General features: G+C 35.3%; 1 protein-coding gene across 4 annotated transcripts in view; it reads left to right on the top strand.

Moving 5' to 3' along the window:
• The window catches only part of LRBA (LPS responsive beige-like anchor protein), a 783,746-nt gene that overhangs the window by 202,939 nt on the left and 558,390 nt on the right, over positions 1–22,417 (top strand). For 3 of the 4 annotated variants that reach the window (XM_072621224.1, XM_072621221.1, XM_072621225.1), the window contains 2 exons: positions 17,196–17,367; positions 17,755–18,202. In XM_072621224.1, coding sequence (XP_072477325.1) covers positions 17,196–17,367; positions 17,755–18,202 — 620 coding nt within the window. The remainder of the gene's footprint in view (positions 1–17,195; positions 17,368–17,754; positions 18,203–22,417) is intronic. The other variant, XM_072621222.1, reaches the window with a different exon arrangement.

Genomic DNA, 22,417 nt, shown 5'->3' with positions numbered 1-22,417 from the left:
TCCATTGTTTTCTCACTGTTAGACTTCTTCATAATTTTGTATTTAACTTTATTGTGAGAGATTTCATAGAGTATAAGCACAGTATAGATCTCCATATTTACCCTTACCTTAATCTTCTTGTCCTTTTAATGTCTTTCTTCTGCTTATTTTATGACATGTCTCAATCAGGAATTTCTGAGACTGTCACCTCTCTGTACGGAGTGAGTATCATGTTTCATCCTGGGTACTCTGGAATCACAGTTGGTCACTGCAGGTTAGAAGTCCCCAGTGTTTTATACTTGTTTGTCTTTGCTATATTATTGTTGTTATACATATTGTTCTCCTTGCTTTATTGTATATCGTATAAGACCTCATATAATTTTTTTAGGTCTCTGTGGAAGTGTTCCTTTTGTCATTTCTTAGAACACAATAGTATTCCATCAGATCCATTCCCCCAATGGTAGCCATCTCCTGGTTTCTAATTCTCTGCTACTGTAGAAAGAGCTGATACAAATATTTTTTGTATGTATATGTATATATATATATATATATATACATATATATATATGTATATATATATATGGATTTTTCCCTTTTTCTTTTAAATCTTTGCAGATATAGACCTAGTAGTAGAACTGCTAGATCAAATGGTATGCCCAGTTTAATAGCTTTTTGGAAATAGTTCCAAGTTGCTTTCCAGAGCACCTTGACCACTACAGTTCTACCATTGTCGCATTAATGTACCTGTTTTCCCACAGCCCTTATAGCATTTGTGATTTTCTTTTCTTTTTTTGGGTCAAATTTGCTAATCTTATGGGTTTATACTCTGTTTTTTTTTTTTAAATTTGTTTTCCTACAATTATGAGTGCATTTGGAGCCTTTTTTCAAATAGCTATTGTTAACCTTGTTTTTTTGTTTTTACTTTGAAAACTGCCTGTTTTGTATTCTTTGACTGTTTGTTAAGGGAGTAGACCTATTTTTACGCTTTTGAATCAGTTCATTGTGCATTGTGATCTTTTTTTTTTCACAGATTTTAAAGATTCTTTTGCTACATAGTTTATGTATATTTCTTTGAGATTATACTTTTCATTTCTCTGGAGTTCAGCATTATAGAATTTTAAAGTAATATGTTTAATAGTATATCTATATTATTTTAAAAAGTTTAGAGGCTTTTTTCCCTGAATGTACAGTATATGAGGTGAAATTACTATTACATTAAAGATTGTTTTCTCCTCTGTAGTAATTTGCAGTGAGACTCAAATGGCAAATGTATTATTGAATGATATTTACTATCAAAAATAGGTGTTCATTTTGAGTTTTACTATGAAAAAAAAGCCATTGGAGCTTGACCACAGTGGCACATCTTATCATTTTAGATATTCAGCTGTGTAGAAGCAATGTGATCTTAAACAGAGAAACTTTTGCACATTCCCCCCCCCCCCATTTAGCTGTTTCTCTTCTAAGTTTAGCTAACTTGATTATGTAAAATTATTATTTTAGTTTTATGTAATTAAAATTGTCCATTTTACCTCTCATGTACCTCGTTATCTCTTGTTTTGTCATGAACTATAACCCTATCCATAGGTGTTAGAGATGCGCTTGATACACAAAAACGTATGAAGGAAAATTATTAGAGTTCAGAGGAAGTGAACTCTTTGGTCAGAGCTGACTTCACCCCTCCTCAGGAGGAGGGAGTGCCTTCTATGTTCATTATGAATGGGTAGATTCCAAGGAAGGCTCCAGGAAGACTACAATTTGTTCAGACCAATCCTTTATACCGTTGTGAATTTTGGACTCTGTGCCCCACCATCCCCTGACCACGTGACTTCATATTCTCCTCTCTGATAGACTTGCCCTCAAATAGCTTGTCAACTCTGCGCACAAGTTTCTGACCTCTAACCTGACCATGCTAGGTCACAACTCTGTGGAAACAGAACTTTTTCCTTATTTCCCATATTAGGTCTAATAGGCAGTTTCTAATTTGCTCCCTTAATTTTTTTTAATGTCTAAGACGTATTCATTGTAGCTGGTCTTCAAATATGGTGTTATTTCCCTTTCTAAGCATTTAACAACGCTTTAATATTCATTCTAGAAATTTCCCAGGAATCAAGGTCAGGCTCATTGGCCTATAGTTTGAAATTTATTTTTTCCTCCCTCTTTTTCTCCATTCTCTACCATTTAGCATGGTCATATATTCCTAACAGGAGTTTAGTAAAACACACCTGCTACTTCTTTGATTACCCATGTTCATCTAGGACGGGTGACTTGAATTCATCCTGGGCAAGTAGGTGCTTTATTATTTTCTTCATATATACCTTAAGTATCAATTTCACTGGCTATATTTATTCTGTTATTTTTCAAGGTAAAGGTCAGTCATTCATCTTGGCAGGAAATAGAAGCAAAGTAAATTGTTACCGCCATGTAAATTAAGTATTAGCAGATAATTATTGTGTGCGTGCGTGCGTGCGGGGTGACTGAAGTGGAAAATACTAAATACAATGACATGAAGAAGAGCCTTATGTAGAAGGTCACACTCAAACTATACTTCTAAGACAGCTAGACATTTTATATGGCGGAGTTCAAGAGCATTGCATTTTAGACAAGGAGCACCATTTGTTTAAATATGAGGAGCCAAAAGATATACAGTGTTTTATTTAGGGATATAAGTGACAGGCTGCTTTCACTTGAACTGCGGCTATGTGAACGGACATATTATGAAGTAAGATGTGGAAGATTAAGTGGGAACCATGTTGTGTTTTTATGTCAGGCCAAGCATTTAAAAATTTATCCTTGTGTAAAAATGGATCCCGTGAAGATTTTTGAATGGAGGAGTGCTGTGGTCCGATCTGTATTTTAACAATATAGATTTGGTGCTTGAATGGAGAATTGATTACAACCATTTTGTTTTTCATTAAAAGTTTGAACTGGTGGGTAGATCTAATTTGGCCTTGCTTATTTCCATAGAAAGCTGTCTTCGTATTTTAAAAGTTCTCATTATATTCAGCCACCAAAGTGATTTTCATAAAGCATTGGTCTGAAAATGTCCCTGCCGTATTAAATAAACTCCATTATCTCCCTTTGCCTCCAGGATCAAATTCAAATGCTCTGTTTGACATTGGAAGCCCCCTCATAACCAACCTGTACCTCTTTTACTTTTCCAGTCTTCTTACATCTTATTCTTTGCCACGTATTCTTTGATCCTGGCTGTTCTACAAACAATACACTCCAATCCTTGGCCTAGGCATTTTGTCTGCCTGTCTGAAATGCTCTTTATCCTCATCTCTCCTTGTTGACTTCCCTGACTTCCTTTAAGCCCCATCTTTTACTGGAAGCTTCCCCCAACCCTTTTTAATTCTAGCTTTCCTTCTGTTATTTATTTCTTTTTTTTATCCTATGTATAGCTTGCTTTGTTTATATTTCTTGGCATGTTGTTTTCCCCTTCAGAAAGCACCTTGTTGGCAGGGGCTTGTCTCTTTTTTTTTTGTATCCCTAGCACTTACCACTGTGCCTGGCACATAGCGGGTGCTCAGTAAATAAATAGTGATTGGTTGATTCGATCTTTAAAGGGTTTTAGGCCTTCTCCCCTTCATTAAATCTCATTTGAGCGTTTTCCTGTTTATTCTGAAGTTTTTTTTTTCTTATGAACTTAAACCATTATAACCTTAAGCCAACATCAACTAATAGGCATTTCAGTAAAGAGAACAGATTGTATATGAAACTGGATTTTTAATGTATTGTAGAATGTATAAATTCTTACCCCTCTGAAAATAATTAGATTTATGTATCACAATGTATTTAACAAAATAGCAACATAACTGCTCTGTTTGTTAAACTAGTTTGTCTTATTTCTAACTGTGAAATATTAGTCAAGAAAAGAAAATCATACATTGGGTCATGCTTGAAAAGGTATGTCTCCTTTGTTGTCTCTTTTCCCTAATATCTGCCAAGAAATGGGGAAAATGACTTATCATTAGGTTTTTTTTTTTCCAAATCATGATTGGTTATTTCATTTATCAAAATTCTTAATTCTTTCAAAATTGTTTTCCTTTACATTATTGTAAGTAATGCCCCCTTTTTGGGCATCTGTGCCAACCTGATGGATAGAAGGTGGAACCAAAGAATTATTTTAATTTGTTTCTCTTATGACTGATTTTTTGAGCATTATTTCATATGATTCTTTTCATCTTAGATTACTTGAAGATATTGTTTATAATAGTTTTTAACTCTTGTCTGTTGGAGAATTGCTCTTATCCTTATATATTTATAACAGTTTCTTTTATAAGTTATTAGAGAAGATGCTCAACTGTACTGGTAGAGGAAGTTTTCTAGATCAATAAAATAGTAAGTCACCCCCTCTCTCTGTTCAAAGCCAAAACAACAATAATAACAGCACCTTTACACTATTTATTTCTGGAGCTAGATTCTCAATATTTGTTGTCACACATTTTTGTTTTGGTTATATCTTTTCCTTTCCCCTTCTCCCTGAAATGCAGATAAAATCTTTTTATAATATTACCTTTTATGTTATGTACAGGAAAGGAACTCTATCCTTAAAAAAATTTTCTATTTTATATTTCCAAGTGTGTATGTATGTGTGTGTGTGTGTGTGAGTGAGTGTGAGAGAGAGAGAGAGAGAGAGAGAGAGAGATGAGAGAGTGAGTGGGTGAGTGAGTATACTGGAGGGGTGCAGCAAATAGACATTCACAAATTTGATCTTCTCTTGCTTAATCCACATCTATAATCAGGCACCTTCTACTCCAAGTCTCATATATCTTTTGAGCATCTGCATTATGTGCATTAAACAAAAAGTCTTACCCCTTCTTGTCTTTTCACCCTTGATTGACCTTCATGCACAATAAATTTCATTTTTCATATATGACCTTTTTGTGTATTGAAATTCAGTTCATTTATTCTTTTCTGTGAACATCAAAACTTACCTCTGGCCATATGCAGTGCAATGCTAAAAAAAATTGTTTCGGGGTGATTTTGGATTTTATGTAGAAGGAGCCAGTAGCTCGTTAGAAAGCCAAGCGTTTTTCACTGTTTTTTTACCTTGTTCTTCCTGGTTTTTTCTTATTGCTTTCCCCTTCCTTACTGTTAAGATACCATACCTATATTCACCTGCTTATATGTTATTGGGACAGTATGGTTTTGCATTTTCACTCTGATTCTTTGAGTCAGCATTATGGGAGCTGACATGATTCAGGGGCAAAGCTAATCTTTGTATACTTTTTGCCATATATGGTTTATGTCGTTTTCTTTTTATAGGAGTCATTGCAGTACACCAAATCTGACTCACTTTTCCTGACAGAGCCGCATGTTTAGATGCTTTCTTGAAACACATCTGCAGCATGCCTTTAACCTCTACACCTGGCCAAAGTTTTTTTTTAAATTAAACACAACCCACGCACCCCCCCCCCCCCCCGCATGTATTTAACTTTGTCTTTTCCTTGCTGATATTTTTATTTCTTTTTCCAAGTCCTGCAGTAATTCCTGGGAGCCAACTAAAGAATCTTTTTTTTTTTTTTTTTGGAGTCACAAGTGTCTTTATTATTTTATTCCAGAAAAAAAGAAAACAATCATCTTCGTTGTAATCAGTATCTTCATCGACAACATGAACAAAAACGCTGAATGTTTAGAGATCCTAGTCTTTGTGCCAAATGCTGGGGAAAGAAATACAAGAAAGTATAATTAAGCAAAGGGGAGCTGGAAAAGGGGAAGTAGAGGAGGATACATTCAGTGTGTAGGTGGCTAGAAAGTGGTGTGGAGACCTGGTTCAAGGCTTGATAGACCAGGATTGAAACCCAGAGGTTGTTGTGGAGGAAGCTGAGGATATGTTTGGTGTGCGGATCCTAAAGCTAAGAGAGTAACCTTGTTATCTAGATATTTATAATCTGGTTCAGTGGATAAGACATCTGCAGAGAGATGAATGGTAACACAGCGTAAGTTACCTTGATTGCCATATGAATGTTAGGGGCATTAAATGTTACAGACAATCCATGTTCATCACTGATGTCACAGTTGTTAGGGAAGTTGTAGGGATGGAGGTGGAAACTGACCCTGTTTTTGAAGGGACAGGTAATGTCACTTAGATAAATATTAATGTGCTACCTTAGATAGATGTTAAGAGTTAACTAATCACACAGGGCAAATAAATAGTATAAAATCTGTATAAATATTGCAAGATAAAGAAGTGAAGCTCTGCTCTGAGCTGGTATCTTACAGAGAGGTCTTTTATAACTTAGGCTGTGCAGAGAAACTCTGGCATGGCTGAGTTATCTTGCTGATTTTCTCCACCCTGCCAGTTTTGACTTTGTCACTACACTTTCCTTGGGGACTTTGGTTGTGGATTTTTGATTTGTTCATCTCCATTATTTTTCTTCCTTGATTTGTGTCCTACCTCTTCACTTTCTTGAACACTAATTATGACATTTGGGGTTTCTTTTCACAGAATGCTCCCTCTGCCCATTAATCTCTTCTTATACTCTGCTGGCTTCCAGCTGCTTATCAACTACAAAGTGATGTTGCATTGCCTCCTGCTGGCCATCTTCTATCTGGGTGGTTATACTCTTTAGATCCCACCTACAGTATCTTGCTTAAAAGATATTGTGGGATAAAGAACCACATAGACTTTGTTTTGATACCAAAAGGAGGGAAGAATGTCTTGCTCACATCTCAGGCTCTTTAATTGGAAGGGAAAAACTATGAATTCTAAGCAAGATTCCATAATATCGTAATTCCGTAAGTAGCCACCTACCATTTAACATTTGTACCTTCATCAGTTTGTGGTACGATTATCTGCCATTGAGCTTCTTGTCCCTGGGGTGCTTCCATTTGAAACCAAAGTCCTTCTGCTTCTGCACCAGATAAGAGTTTCTGACAAAGTAACTTGCTTGGCAAGCTACCTTTTGAGTCATATTTGTTACATGAACTAAAGGACAAGATCAAAATGATGCACAGGTCTGGTAAGCAGAAGTTAAGTAGCATCCTTGGAACGCAAAATCAAACCATAGTATAATAGATTAGTCCAAGAGGAACCATTAAAATATGGAATTTTATCCCCTGACAGAGTAGATATTAACATAATTCCAGACTACCCTAAAAAAATAGGAGAATTATTCAAACGTACTCTTTACTCTTGTCTAAGAATGGCAAAATTGAACTGCATTTTTTTCCTCCAGAAGGCTACAAGGGGAACTGTGAAACTACCAAGAAATGAACTCAGTAGAGGTATACCTCCTTAAATATGATTAGTCTTGAATCCCAAAACCCTTGAGAATTAATATGGCCTCTGTGATGTTCTCCTCTATCCATATAAAATACTTCCTGTGGTATCCTAGAAACATCTTTTTTGTAGATCATGTTTTGAATGTATATCCTAAACAAACTGACAGATCTATAATTGGCAGCTTCTTTCCACTGGGAATCCTAATAGAGCTGCCCCCAGCCCCAATAGTCTAACTTCATTTCCTCTAGTACTACTGGGCTGCAGGGAACTTTATTAACCCCAAAATATTACTAATAGTAAATATAGTACTGATAATGAAATCGATAAGAGCATTTTTAATATGAATTTTTTTCTGTTAATTTTTTATATGAAGTTTGAGTTCCAAATTCTATTCCTCCCTTTCTCCCTTCCCTCTCCCTGAGACAGTAAGTAATACTTTGTGTAATTATGTAAAAGATTCCATATTAGTCATTTTGTACATGAAGTCTTTTTTAAAAAAAACAGGGAAGTGAAAAATAGCTTGCTTCAGTCTATTCAAATAATACCAGGTCTTTCTCTGAAGGCAGATAGTATGCTTCATCATGAGAACTTTGGGATTGTCTTGGATCACTGTATTGCTGAGAAGAGCTAAGTCATTCACAGTTCTGTGTCAGACAATATTGTTATTATTGTGTACAATATCTTTCTGGTTCTGTTCACTACGCATCAGTTCATGTAAATCTTTCTAGGTTTTTGTGAAGTCATCCTACTTGTTGTTTCTTATAGCATAACAATATTCTGTTTCAGTTATATACTATTTCTGACTCTTAGCCACCACAAAAAAGAGCTGCTATGAATATTTTTGTATAAACAGGTCTTTTCCCCTCTTTTATAGATGTTTTTGGGATATAGACCTAGCAGAGGTATTGCTGGATCAAGGGGTGTGTGCATAAGCCCTTTGGGCATAGTTCCAAATTGCTCTCCAGAATGGTTGGATCATTTTACATCTCCACCAACAATGCATTAGTGTCCTAGTTTTCCCACATCCCCACTAACATTTTCCTTTTTTGTCATGTTAGCCAATCTGATAGGTGTGAGGTGAAACTTCAGAGTTTTTTTAAATTTGCATTTCTCTGATCATTAGTGATTTAGAGCATTTTTTCATATGACTGTAGATAGCTTTAGTCTCTTTGTCCGAAATCCGCCTGTTCATCTCCTTTGACCATTTATCATTTGAGAATGGCTTGTATTTTTATAAATTTGACTCAGTTCTGTACGTATTTGAGAAATGAGGCCTTTATCAGAGATATTTGTTGCAAATCCCTCAAACCTCCCTCCCCCGTTGTTTGTCTTTCTTTTAATTTTCCTTGCTTTAGTTTTGCAAAAACGTTTTAATTTGTATAATCAAAATTATCTTTTACATTTTGTAATGCTGTCTGTAAATCTTCTTGTGTCCTAAATTCTTGCCTTATCCATAAATCTGACAGATAAATTATTCCATGCTCTCTTAATTTGCTTATGATATCACCTTTTATGTCTAAATCGTATACCCATTTTGGCCTTATCTTGCTATATGGTATGAGATATTCATTTATACCTAGTTTCTGCCATACTGTTTTTCAGTTTTCCAGCAGTTTTTGTCAAATAATGAGTTCTTGTTCTAAAAGTTTGGATCTTTGGGTTTATCACATACTTGATTACTATCATGTTCATTTACTATAACGTCATTCATACCTAATCTTTTCCACTGATCTACCACTCTTTTTCTTAGCCAGTACCAGATTGTCTTGATCTGGTATGGCTGGACCACCTTCTTTTGCATTTTTTAACATTGATTCCCTTGATATCCTTGAGATTTTCTTCTTCTAGACGAATTTTATTATTATTTTCTAGCTCCATAAAATAATTTTTTGATAGTTTGATTGGAATGGCACTGAATAAATAGATTAATTTAGATAGAATTATCATTTTTATTATATTGGCTTGGCCTACCCATGAGCAGTTAATATTTTTCCAGTTGTTTAGAACTGACTTTTCTTTTTGTGAAAAGTGTTTTCAGTTGTGTTCATATAATTCCTGAGTTTGTCTTGGGAAATACACTCCCAAGTATTTTATATTGTCTACAATTATTTTAAATGGAATCTCTGTCTCTTCTTGCTGAACTTTATTGGTAATATGTAGAAATGTTGATGACTTATGTGAGTTTATTTTATATTCTGCAACTTAACTAAAGTTGTTAATTGTTTCCATTAGTTTTTTAGTTGATTCTCTAGGGTTCACTAAGTATGTTATTCTGTCATCTTCAGAGTGTGATGATTTTGTTTTTTCATTGCCTATTCCACTTCCTTTAATTTCTTTTTCTTCTCTTATTACTCTAGCTATCATTTCTAGTATAATATTAAATAATTGTGATAGGAAGGACATCCTTGCTTCACCCCTGATTGTTTTGAGAAGGCTTCTATCTTACCCTCATTACAAATAATGCTTGCTGATGGTTGTAGATAAATATTATTTATCATTTTAAGGTAAGCTGCATTTATTCCCTGCTCTCTAGTGTTTTTAATAGGAATGGATGCTGGATTTTGTCGAAAGCTTTTTCTGCATTTACTGAGATAATCATATGATTTCTCTTGATATTGTTATTGATCATTTTCCTAATATTGAACCAGCCCTGCATTCCTGGTGTATATTCCACCTGGTTATAGTGTATGGTCCTTGTGATATATTGCTGTAATCTCTCTGCTAGTATTTTATTTAAAATTTTTGGATCAGTATTTATTAGGGAAATTGGTCTATAATTTTCTTTCTCTGTTTTAGTTCTTCCAAGTTTAGGTATCAGTGCCATATTTGTTTCATAGAAGGAATTTGTTAGGACTCCTTCTTCGCCTATTTTCCCAAATATTTTATGTAGCATTGGGATTAGGTGTAAAGTGTTTGGTAGAATTCACTTGTAAATCCATTTGGTCCTGGAGATTTTTTCTTAGGAAGTTCGTTGATGGCTTGATCAATTTCTCTTTCTAAGATTAGGTTATTTAAGGATTTAATTTATTCTGTTAATCTCAGTAATTTATATTTTTGTAACACTAATTTCTCTAAGATTGTCAGTCTTATTTGCATATAATATGGGCAAAATACCTCCTAATAATTGTCTTAATTTCCTTTCTTTGGTGTTGAATTCACTCCTTAGATCTTTGATACTAGTAATTTGGTTTTCTTCTTTTTACTCTCAGATTAACCAATAGTTTATCCATTTAATTATTAATTTTTTTTGATAAAGCCAGCTTCTGGTTTTATTTATTTATTAGTTCAGTGGCTTTCTGACTTTGAATTTGATTAATCTCTCCTTTGATTTTCAGGATTTCTAATTTGATGTTTAATTGGGGATTTTAAATTTGTTCTTTTTCTAGTTTTTTTAGGTGTATGTCCAATTTATTGATATGTTTTTTTTTCTATTTTATTGGTGTAAACAATTAGAGAGATAAATTTTCCCTTAAGTACTGCTCTGATTGCATCCAATAAATTTTAGTATGTTTTATTGTTGTCATTTTCTGTAATGAAATTATCAATTGTTTCTATGATTTGCTCTTTGACCCACTTATTTTTTTAGGATTAGATTATTTAGTGTCCAATTATTTTTTTAATCTTTCCGTTGTCCATTATTTAATGTAGTTTTATTGCATTATGATCTGAAAAGAATGTGTATACTTTTTCTGGTTTTCTACTTTTGGGTTTGAGGTTTTTATGTCCTAATAGGTGGTCACTTGCACTGCTGAGAAAAAGGTATTTTCCTTTCTCTTCTAACTCATTATTCTCCAGAAATCTCTTTATCTAACTTTTCCATAATTTCATTCCCCTCCTTAAATTATTTCTTATTTATTTTTTTGGTTAGATTTATCTAGTATTGAGAGGGAAATATTGAGGTCTCCTACTAGTATAGTTTTATTATCTATTTCCTCCTGTAACTTATTCAACTTCTCTTTTAAAAATTTAGATGATATACCATTTGGTGCACGTATGTTTAGTATTGATATGACTTCATTGTCTATGGTATTCTTCAGCAAGATATAGTTTTCTTCTTTCTCTCTTTTAATTAAATGTATTTTTGCTTTTGCTTTGTCTGAGATCACGATTATTACCCCTACTTTCTTTTCTTTGGCTGAAGCATAATAGATTCTCCTCCTGCCCCATATCTTTACCGTGTTTGTATTTCCTTTCTTCAAATGTATTTTTTTATAAACAGCATATTGTAGGATTCTGTTTTTTAATCCATTCCACTGTCTATTTCTGTTTTATGGGTGAGTATATCCTATCTACATTTATACTTAGGATAACTGTGTATTTCCCTCCATGCTGTTTTCCCCTTGCGTCCCCCCTTACACCCCACCCTTTCCTTCTTATAAGTGTTTTACTTCTGATCATTGCCTTCCTATCTACCATCCCTTTTATCAGTCTCTCCTCATCCTTCTATGATGCCTGTCCCATTTTACTTCTTTATACGGTAAGATAGATTTCTGTATCCAATTGAGTGTGTATATTATTCTCTCTTTGAGCCAATTTTGATGACAGTAAGGTTTAAGCTTTACCCTCCATATTCCCTTTTATTTTTGGGGGTAACAGCTCATCAAAGTCACCTTATATCCATACCCTCTGTCTATATACTCCTTCTGTATGTATATAGTAATAAAGTTCTTGAGAGTTACAAATATTCTCTTGCCACTTAGAAATATAAGCAGTTTAAACCTTATTGAATTTCTTATGTTTTCTTGTTTCTTTTTTTTAAATTTGCAATATTCCCTTGAGTCTTGTATTTAGAGGTAAAAATTTTTTTTTTCAGCTCTTTTTTTTACTTAGGAATGCTTGAAAGTCTTCTGTTTCATTAAATATCCACTTTCTTTTCTTTTGAAAAATTATATTCAGTTTTGTTTTGCAGGTAATTCTTGGTTGTATTCTAACTCCTTTGCCATTTGGTGAACCATATTCCAAGCCTTCTGGTTCTTTAATGTGAAAGATGCCAAATCCTGTGTAATCCTGACTGTAGCTCTAAGATATTTGAATTCTTTCTTTCTTTGTGACTATATCAGGGCAGTTTTCTTTGATAAGTTCTTGAAAGATGTCATCCAGACTTTTAAAAAAATCATCATGGCTTTCAGGTAGTGTGATAATTCTTATATTATCCCTCCTGGGTCTATTTTCTAGGTCCAGTTGTTTTTTCCAGAGAAAAATTTCACATTTTTAAAAACTTTTTTGATTTTTTTTTTTTATCACATTGTAATGTCTCCTAGAGTCATTAGCTTCCACTTGCTCAATTCTAATTTTTAAGAAATTACTTTCTTCAGTGAACTTTTTTACTTCCTTTTCCATTTGGCCAATTCTGTTTTTAAGGGATTTATTTTCCTTGGTAAATTTTTGTCTGTTGTTTCCCAATCTCTTGATTATTTTTTCATTATTCTTTTCCATTACTCTCATTTCTTTTCCCAATTTTTCTTCTACTTCTCTAATTTGCTTTTTAAACTTTTTCAGGAATTCTTTTTAGGCCTGAAATCAAATTACATTTTTCTTTGAGGCTTTGCACAAGACCATTTTTACACTGTTGTCCTCTTCTAAGTTATTGCCTTGATCTTCCCTGTCGCTATAGTAATTTTCTGTAGTTGAGTTCTCCTTTTTTGTTTGTTTTTTGCTTGTTTTTTTCTGTGACTCATTTTTTTTTTTTTTTTGTGACTTCTTTTTTGTAACTCATTTTTATGTGAGAGTTGGGCTCTGGTCCTGCACTGCCCCAAGTTTTTTAATCCTAGTACTGAAGGTCATAATGCTTCCCGTGGTTTCAGGGCTTGGCTGCTTGTGTTTATTGGAGAGTAGGCTTCCCTTCTGTTTACCTCTGGGAGTGAGATTTAGCTGCTGTTTTGCCCCAGAGGTGAGACCTTTCTGCTGGGTTGCTGTGGTAACGGTCTTTCTGGTGACTGGCCCTGGAAGAGAGATCTTGTTGGTGGGCCCCAGGGGTATGGACTTGCTGCAAGGTTGCTATGGAAATAGGGTCATTCTGCTGGCAGGCCCCAGTCAAGGGCTTTCTGATGGGTAGCCTTGGAGTGGGGCTTCACAAATGGGCAACAATTGGGCCTTATTGTCCTGCATAGATTGCTCACTTCCTAGGGGGCTGCTGCCTTACAGGAACACAGGGCCATGATGGTTGATTGCCCTAGGCATGGAGCCTTGCTACAGGACTCCTGATATGAGGGTGGCTGCTGCACCTGCTCTTGTACCCTTGTCCCCCTCCCATCCCAGTGAGACAGACCTTTTGTGCCTGCATGGTGAGCTGTTTCCCTGCTCCTCGATCAATTCTGAGGCAGTTTTCTAGTTTTTTGGAGAGGAATTTGGGAGGGCTTTGGGGGGGTTCCTTCCTTACTCCACTAAAGTGACCCTGAAAATTTTTAATGCATATTCTCATTAGACATAACCCTTTTTTATCATGAAGATTTACTTTTTAGAATCAAGACTTGTTACAAAATTATCAAGGTCACTCCTCTGACCAACCTCATTATCTATATGATGTAGGAACTGCATATGACCATTTTATCTTTCCTCATTTCCTCTCCTATCAGGCTGGTGATACTATCACAACTAGCGTCCTATTCTAAACCCCACTCCCCCCCTTCACTTTTCCTGCTGGTTTTGGGAAGCTCCTTTCTAAAGTAATATAACCCAGTACTGGTCTGATTTGAGTCTGTCCCCCAAACTACCTACTCATGGAGATTATTGAGTCTTATCCTTCCTAGCAAATAACAGTCTTTTCAAGATGATTTTAATCCTAGGCTGTCAAAGGTAACTGCTGACCATCCATACTAGAAACTGCCTATCATGTTGAAAAATCATATATTGGGAGCTGGAATGCCTAGCTTCTTAATCTGACTTTAATTTTTTTAAACTAACTAAGCTTCATGTTTATGGATAATTTACTTAAGATTACTGAATGTTACTTTTCCAGTATGAAGATTAGGAGGTTTTACTCAGTGATCTCTGAGCTACCTGCTGGTCATTGTGTGTTGAAGCTGAAAGCCAAGACAGCGAACTTGAGAAACTTAAGCCTCATGTTCAATTTCATCATATAAAGTGTTTTTATAAAAAAAAAAAAAAATCATCTTGGATACTATTATTCATCCTTATCTTATGGAAGAGTTTCTTAATGTGTTGCCTACAAACTTCTTTTGTATAATATTTTGATAACTATTTCAAAATAATTTATTTCCTTTGTAAGCCTATGTATTTTATGTATTTTTAAAACATTATTCTGTAAAGGGGTCCATGGACTTCACTAGAGCAGGGCTTCTTAAACTTTCTCCACCTGTGACCCCTTTTCGCCTCAGAAATTTTTATACAACACCAAGTATATAGGTATATGAAATTGGTATACCAATCAAACATTTGCTGATTATAAATCATAAAGAAATTTATTATAAAATGGTTCTTTAATATACCTATAATTTAGCCATTTATTAAAGATGAAAGCAAATTTGTATACTGAGATGTCTGTGCTTGTTTATTTTTATGTGAAGAATTAAATCTTGGCAGAATATTTGCTAATATAGAACCTAGAGCATCTTCAACATTTTTCAGAGTTGATGGATAGTTTGATTTTATAATCGTCAATGTTGAGGACACTGCTTTGCATAAATACATAGTACAAAATGGCAGAACTATGGGGTGATTTCAGAAATTGTTGTAAATTCTGTCCTAATCTCAAGCCAAAATTTATTAGCGATTTTGTATGCACAGTAAGAAATACTGCAGTTTGTCACATACAATAATAGTCTCTAATCAGAGCTGAGGTGTTTCTAGCAACTTTCATTGGCGTGTGGTGTGACAGCATGGGCAAGCACTGCCAGAAATACCTCGGATTCATTATATGTTTTATTTTGAATTACTTTATGGTCGTTGTGTGGTCAGAAACTTTTTACTGTTGCCAAATTTTTCACAACCCCTATATTCAGTTACATGACCCCATATAGTATCACAATCCACAGTTCAAGAAGCACTGTGTTAGACAGCTGAAAGGAATGGTGTCCATAATACAAAAAAAAGTTAAGCATTTTTTCCCCATGATCTTTGAAAGCTCAGCAAGTGACAACAAAGAATATTTATTGTTTCCAGCATATTTTCAGAATGTGAACTCCTTGAAAGTAGGGACTGTCTTCTTTTTTTCTTTGTATATCCAGTGATTAGAATGCTTGGCATAAAATTAATGCTTAATAAGTGCTTTCCCATTGTCTTGCTTCATTATGGAGAAGTACTTGAAAACAGTGATCAGTGTCCAGTCTTCTATTTGTTAGACTGCTTTATTCATTTTTGTTGTCTCTTTAATAAAGAGTAGTGCAGAGTAGTGGAAAGAACACCGTCCATTTTCTCAGATAGATTTGAGTCAGTTTCGCCATTCTGTAACTTTGTTGCTGGCTAATTCATGAAAGATCCTCAGTTTCCTTATTTAAAATAAGTATATTTATATATTGTTGAGTGGTTGTGCAGGAATCATTTGCATTTTCTGGGCTTAATTTTCATCATTTGTAAAAAAGATGACATTGGGCTAGATGACTACTGACACCTCTTCCAGCTTCAAATCTATAATCCTATGACGCATAATAGAGAAGTTGAGAAATCATTTTATGTTCTTCATTCTACCTCTTCAGGTCTTTCAGTTTTCCATGTTTGATTTTTGAGGGCTTTTATTTTCTAAGAATTTTACTTTAATTTCCTTTACCTAACCCATTCTTAGGTTAGTTTACCAACATTCTATGCCTGTTCAGTGAATTGTGTATCCTTTTTCAGGGTGGCAATGTGGTGCAGTATAAATAGTATTGGCTCTGTAGTCAAAGGTCTTATATCCAAGACTCCTTTCTCATGTCTACTTCTGTGTGACATTTGAAAACATAAACCTGAGGGTCTCAGCAGCCTCATATAACAAATGAAGAGGTTGAACTGTGTAACTCCAGAGGTCATTTCCATCTCTAAATCTGTGGTCCTATGATCTTTGAACATTATTCCATTTATTATACTTTTGTACTATCCTCTGACTAATGGGCATTTGCTCAAGAAAGACACCTCAGACTCACTGCATTAAAAAATGGACATTATGATTATTTTCTCCAAACTTGTCCTTCCTTTAAGTTTTCTTTCCTCTGTTGAAGTCACAAGTAGCCTTAGTCATCCATATTCCTTGAGTTCATTAGTTGTCAAGTTTTGTTGATTCATCCACTTCAGTATCTTTTGTATTCTTTGTCTTTCCATTTGTAGTTTATCCTTAGGTTTTCATAAAATCTTGTCTGAATTGCTGTCATAGTTTTCTAATTGTTACCCCTGTATATAATTCCACCCATCTCCAATACCTCCCTTGCATGGCTGTCAGAGATCTAGCCATATCTCCTGCTTGCTCCCAAATCTTCAGTATCTACCTTTTTTTTTTCAGGGGAAGATTAAAACTCCATTGCCTGACATTTAAGGCTCCCCACAGTCTGTCTCTTGGATAACTTTCTAGCATTATTTTTATACTATTTCCCTTCATAAATTCTACATTCTATCCAAATTAGACCGTTGAGCTAGTCCCAAATTTGACATTCCTTCTGTCTTTGCTTTTGCATAGGATGATACATATGTGCACCTGCGATGTGTTCTTTCTTCAAGGCTTGATTCAGGTGCCACATCTGCCATGAAGCACCCCTGATTCCCTCAATTGTTAATGTTCTTTCCCCTTTGTACTCATTATATGTATTTGTGTTATATCCTCTAGTAAAAAATCAGCTCTTTGGGAACAGACTTTTGCCTCTTTTGATTCTATATTTTCTGAACTTAATATAGTCTCTTGCTTAACTAAATATTTGGTGTGCCCAAAACAAACCCAAAGAACAATACAAAAATAAAACAGTAAAACACCAATGTGACTATAATCCAGTAATAATGAAAGTAACTCTTTTTCATCCTATTCTCCACCCCCACCCCCCCAACTCCCCTTCTTGCTTTCCCCCAGGAGGATAGCAAACAGGCTCAGTTTCTGGCGTTGGCTGTAGTATACTTTATCTCTGTCCTCATGGTGTCCAAGTACAGAGACATTCTGGAACCTCAAAATGAAATGCGTCAACCTCAATGTGATGAGTCTTTGAAAGAATCTGGCAATGAAAGTGGTGATATAGCATCAGCTGGTAAGGTTTTATATGTTCTGAAAATGCAGTAAAATGTTGAATATTCGAGGTAGGCTTTCTTGAATTAGAGTCTTTAATGAAATTGGAGTGAATGTTTACTCATGACCACTGCACTGTGATTTGATGTGAGTGAAAACTGTTTTAATGGTTATTTGATATGCATTTGTGGTTTTATGAAGTTGTGCTTATTTTTTAATTTCTTTCTTGCAGTACATTTTTAAAGCCATCTAATATAATATGTATTATAGAAGCCATCAGTTGATATGCTTTCTAAGATTAAGCCACATACTCCATAGATTTCACATATTTTTTAATGGTTATTAATAACAAGTTTTCTCTAAAGCAGCAATCAATTTCATTTTTCTTCTCTTTTGTCTTTGGAATTAGATTTAGAATCCACAACAGCATCTAGCAGCCCATTACCTCCAGCAACAATGGTAGACTCTGAGAGTATGGCATCTGTCCGAAGGAGGAATTCTGGTAGTGGGGAAGAAGCAACTTCAGCTGTAGGAAGTAATGTGACTGTGGCTGTTCCTGCAGGTCCTCAATGTGTTAGTGCAGGTCCTGATGCCATCAGTGAAGTTCTGTGCACACTCTCTTTAGAAGTGAATAAATCTCAGGATGCCAGAAATGATGGATCCAGTGAATCAGATACCAAGACTGTACCCCCTGTATCAGCTGCAAAAAATGTTAATGTGAAAGATATTCTTCGAAGCTTGGTCAACATGCCAGCAGACGGAGTCACTGTGGATCCTGCCTTTCTTCCAGCAACCTGCCTTGGCACTCTTAGTGATCTTTCTGCTGAGCAACCTGTGCAGTTTCGATCCTTTGACAGGTACTATAAATTATTCTTTTCCTCTAATTATGTTTTCCTTTCTCGTTGTGAAAGAGATCTAAAGATAATATAGGATGAGTTTAGACATAACCATAAAGCATAAGTTTTTATGGCTTTATATATGGAGGCAGGATAGGACCTGAAAACATAAAGGTTTTAGGGGACTAACCCCATGGATCTTACTCTGCATTACACAAATGTCTTCCTGACCTAAAATGTCCTTTCCAAATCTGTCCCAAAATTTTCATTGTATTTTTTGACTGCCTGAAATTTCACATATTAGAAATTTCTTTTGATGAGGTTTCAAAAACTGAAAATATCTCTTAAATGACTTATGGGTTATATGTCATTTCCCCTTTATATCTTAATCAGATTATGTTATTCCTAATGCTTAACTATAAATATTTGCAGTCAGAAAATGGGAAATTTGATTGGGACAAGTAGTGAGAGTGAGGGGAGAAGTAAGTGATTTTGTGGAGCATAGAGCAAACTGAGGTGTTGTCGCATGAGGATGCTGGAGTTTGCCTTGGGATCAAAAGGACAACAAGTCTTGAGAGATAATTATAAAACTGTACCCAAGATAAACTTTATCCATGGGAAAAAACCACAACCTTTATCCATTTAAAAACTTTGCCTAGAAAGGTCTTTGTACTAAAGAAGGTTTAAAATCCCCCCCCCCCACCCTTTTCTCCCCTTCTCCATCTCTTTCTCCTCCTTTTCCTTCCTCCTCGTTTTTGTTCTTCCTTCTCTTCTTCCTTTTTACTTCTTTGTTATTGTCTTTCTCCTACTCCTTTGTTCTTTCTTTTTTCTATCCTCCTTTTCCTTTTCTCTTTCCCTCTGCCTTCAAGTTTGGGATCTTAGTGTATGATGATTAGGACTGTTCTTCCCTGATATCTACATCATTGACAGTGACAACCTTTTGTGGGATAACCTGAGAATCTAACTGCTATTTATAACATTTACAGTAATAAAATACATGCGGAGTGCTTCACTTATTCACTTAACAAAAGTAGCTTTTGAAATACAATCTTTGGTATGTTGGAGATTATCTGTAATCATGATTCATGCAAGATCTAATTAAATTAATATCAATTTTTAAAAACAAATATACTGGGACTTCTTTTTTCAAATCATAGTTTTCTGCTTCAGATTACTTATTGTGGGTTTCAGCTTATTCCAATAATGCTGCAATAAGAAAAAGAAATATTTTTAAGACACCATTGCTTGTAGATGCTGTACTTGGACTTTGGAAAGGTGCTCCATTTGGGTAACATTTCATCTCTGCCTTTAAAGTCCAAACTTTTTCCTTTCTTCTCAAACCTTCCACTGCCTACCCTTATTCTACCCTCTTTGCTAAGAACTTCACCTCATATTTTACTGGGAAGATCTAAGCTGTTTGCAGGAAATAAATCCAATACTCTCCTCCCATTACCAATCAGTGAGTAAGCATTATTAAGCACTTGGTATTTGCCAGGTTCTACCTTGAGTGTTGGGGATACAAAAAAAAGCACAAACAACCCCTCCCCCTCAGGGAGCCTAAGGTGGAGAAATCATCTAAATCAGTTTGTTTATAACTGGGATTGTGAGCCTGAGGAATTAGGAAGAAGATGGTTTCCTTAGCAGTAATAGGGAAGTTTAGAAGAGGGACAGGTTTTTGGAGAAAACATAATAGAGTCTGTTTTGGACTCACTGGGACGCTTACATGACATTTTAAGTAAGAGAATATAGAGAAAAAAGAGAAGAAGGTCCAGTACAAAGTCTTTGGTAAACACTCAAATTTTAGTTTCCATACCATGGTTGAAGCTCTAATAAAGAGACTGAGAAGGGGTTGTCAGAGAGGTAGAGAGACAGAAAGCAGAGAAAAGACTTATGAATGCTCAGAGGTGAAGATTATTCATAATATGAAGCTATTCAACAGTGTGAAATCCCACAAAGAGGTAAAGAATGATGAGAAAAGAGGCCATCGAATTGGGCAATTTAGAGATATTTGGTAACTTAGAGGAGAGCTATGTCAGTTGAGTGATGAATTTAGGATCCATTTTGAAAAGGGTTGAGAAAGGAGTGAGAGGAGAGGAAGTGGAGGTACACTTGGAGAGAGAAAGAAACCGAGTGAGAGAGGGAGCTTCTCCAACAGAGAAGCTGAAATGGGATTGGATCAAGAATACCTGTGGAAGGATTGAACTTGGTAAATAGAGTGTCATCAAAGAAGTCAGTGAAGGAGGGCATCGTGGGGGACAGTGCATCACATTGAGATGGGAGATGAAGGGAGAAAAAGAGGAAGCTCTTGGCAAATGGACTCCCCTTTTTTGGGGTAATGTTTTAGACAAAGTCCTGAACAGAAAGGAGGGAAATAAGGTTTGGAACAACTCTTGTGATGTCATTTAGTGTGAAGTAGGAGGATTACACTGCTGCAGTGAGGGCCCGTTTTTGATTGGCTGTTTTTAGCACAGTGCTGGGCATATAGTTTTGTCTATATAAATGCTTACTCTTTCTCCTCCTATTCCTTTTCTTCCTCTTCCTTCTTCTGCGTAAATTTGAAGTGGGCCCCATTCAGCATGCTTTGATGATTCATTCAAAGTCTACCCAGGACTTGGAGCAGGGGATTTTGTGATAGGAATTGGGGTTTGGCAAGGTATGATTGGCAAGAGAACAAGAGAACAAAGGATTTAGACTAGAAGATAAGGTAGAATTGCATTAGTTTAGTAAGGTGTGTCAAGATTGGAAAGGGAGGACAGTGTAAAGAAAGCAGGGGTGATGGGATTTGGGCATAGTTGGGTATGGCTTTTTTAACTATGTCCAGTGAGTCATAATGGTTTGTAGTTCACAATTTTTTTTAAGCAAAAAAAATCAAATTTTATCATGAGGATTCATAATTTAATAATTTTAAATCTGTTGTAAAAATAATAATTTGGGATCTGTGGAATTTTGTTAGGTAGGAGGTTATTTGTGTTTGCTAATTTGTAGCTACGTTCCCAGCTTCTGACAATAGCTTTTAATATATAAATACCATTATGAGCTTCTAATCCTAGTTGCCACCCTCAAATCCTGTATACCACTGGACATAGTTATGTAAGTTCCTTTTCTTTTAGTTTCTTAATAATATAGGGTTAATAATTCCTTCCTTACCTATCTTGTAGGGCACCTGTAAACATATGACTTGTAATTACTTTGAAGAAATAAGATCTTCATAGATGCATACATAGTTATTTTTCAATCACTTGAGGCATCTCACAGATGTTAATTTGAAATTTGTCTAAAATCTAGGATTTAAATTTACGGTTAGAGATGTCATATACAGTGTGTTAAACTCTAATTTTAAATTGTCATCATTTTATACATTCAGTTCCTTCCTTAAAACCTCTTGACAAAATGAATGTTTTTTAAATTTCCAAAGTTATAAATGATCTCTTAATTACCAAATTTCTTGGTTTCTTTTTAGACTTCATCTTTTTTTTTTAAATTTATTTATTTATTTAACTTTTAACATTCATTTTAACAAAATTTTGGTTTCCAAATTTTCTCCCCTTTTGTCCCCTCCCCCCACCCCAAAACATCGAGCATTCTAATTGCCTCTATCACCAATCTGCTCTCTCTTCTATCATCCCTTTCTGCCCTTGTCTCCATCTTCTCTTTTGTCCTGTAGGGCCAGATAACTTTCTATACCCCTTTACCTGTATTTCTTATTTCCTAGTGACAAGAACAGTACTCAACAGTTGTTCCTAAAACTTTGCGTTCCAACTTCTTTACCTCCCTCCCTCCCCTCCCCTTCCCTTTGGAAGGTAAGCAATTCAATATAGGCCAAATCTGTGTAGTTTTGCAAATGACTTCCATACTAGTTGTGTTGTATAGGACTAACTATATTTCCCTCCATCCTATCCTGTCCCCCATTACTTCTATTCTCTTTTGATCCTATCCCTCCCCATGAGTGTCGACCTCGAATTGCACTCTCCTCCCCATGCCCTCCCTTCTATCATACCCCCCACCCTGCTTGTCCCCTTGTCCCCCACTTTCCTGTATTGTGAGATAGGTTTTCATACCAAAATGAGTATGCATTTTATTCTTTCCTTTAGTGGAATGTGATGAGAGTAGACTTCATGTTTTTGTCTCACCTCCCCTCTTTATCCCTCCACTAATGAGTCTTTTGCTTGCCTCTTCTATGAGAGATAATTTGCCCCATTCAATTTCTCCCTTTCTCCTCCCAATATATTTCTCTCT

This window comes from Notamacropus eugenii, chromosome 6 (genome assembly GCF_028372415.1).
Source record: "Notamacropus eugenii isolate mMacEug1 chromosome 6, mMacEug1.pri_v2, whole genome shotgun sequence".
NCBI classification, from domain to species: Eukaryota; Metazoa; Chordata; class Mammalia; order Diprotodontia; family Macropodidae; genus Notamacropus; species Notamacropus eugenii.
This window is presented reverse-complemented; position numbering and strand designations above follow the sequence as displayed.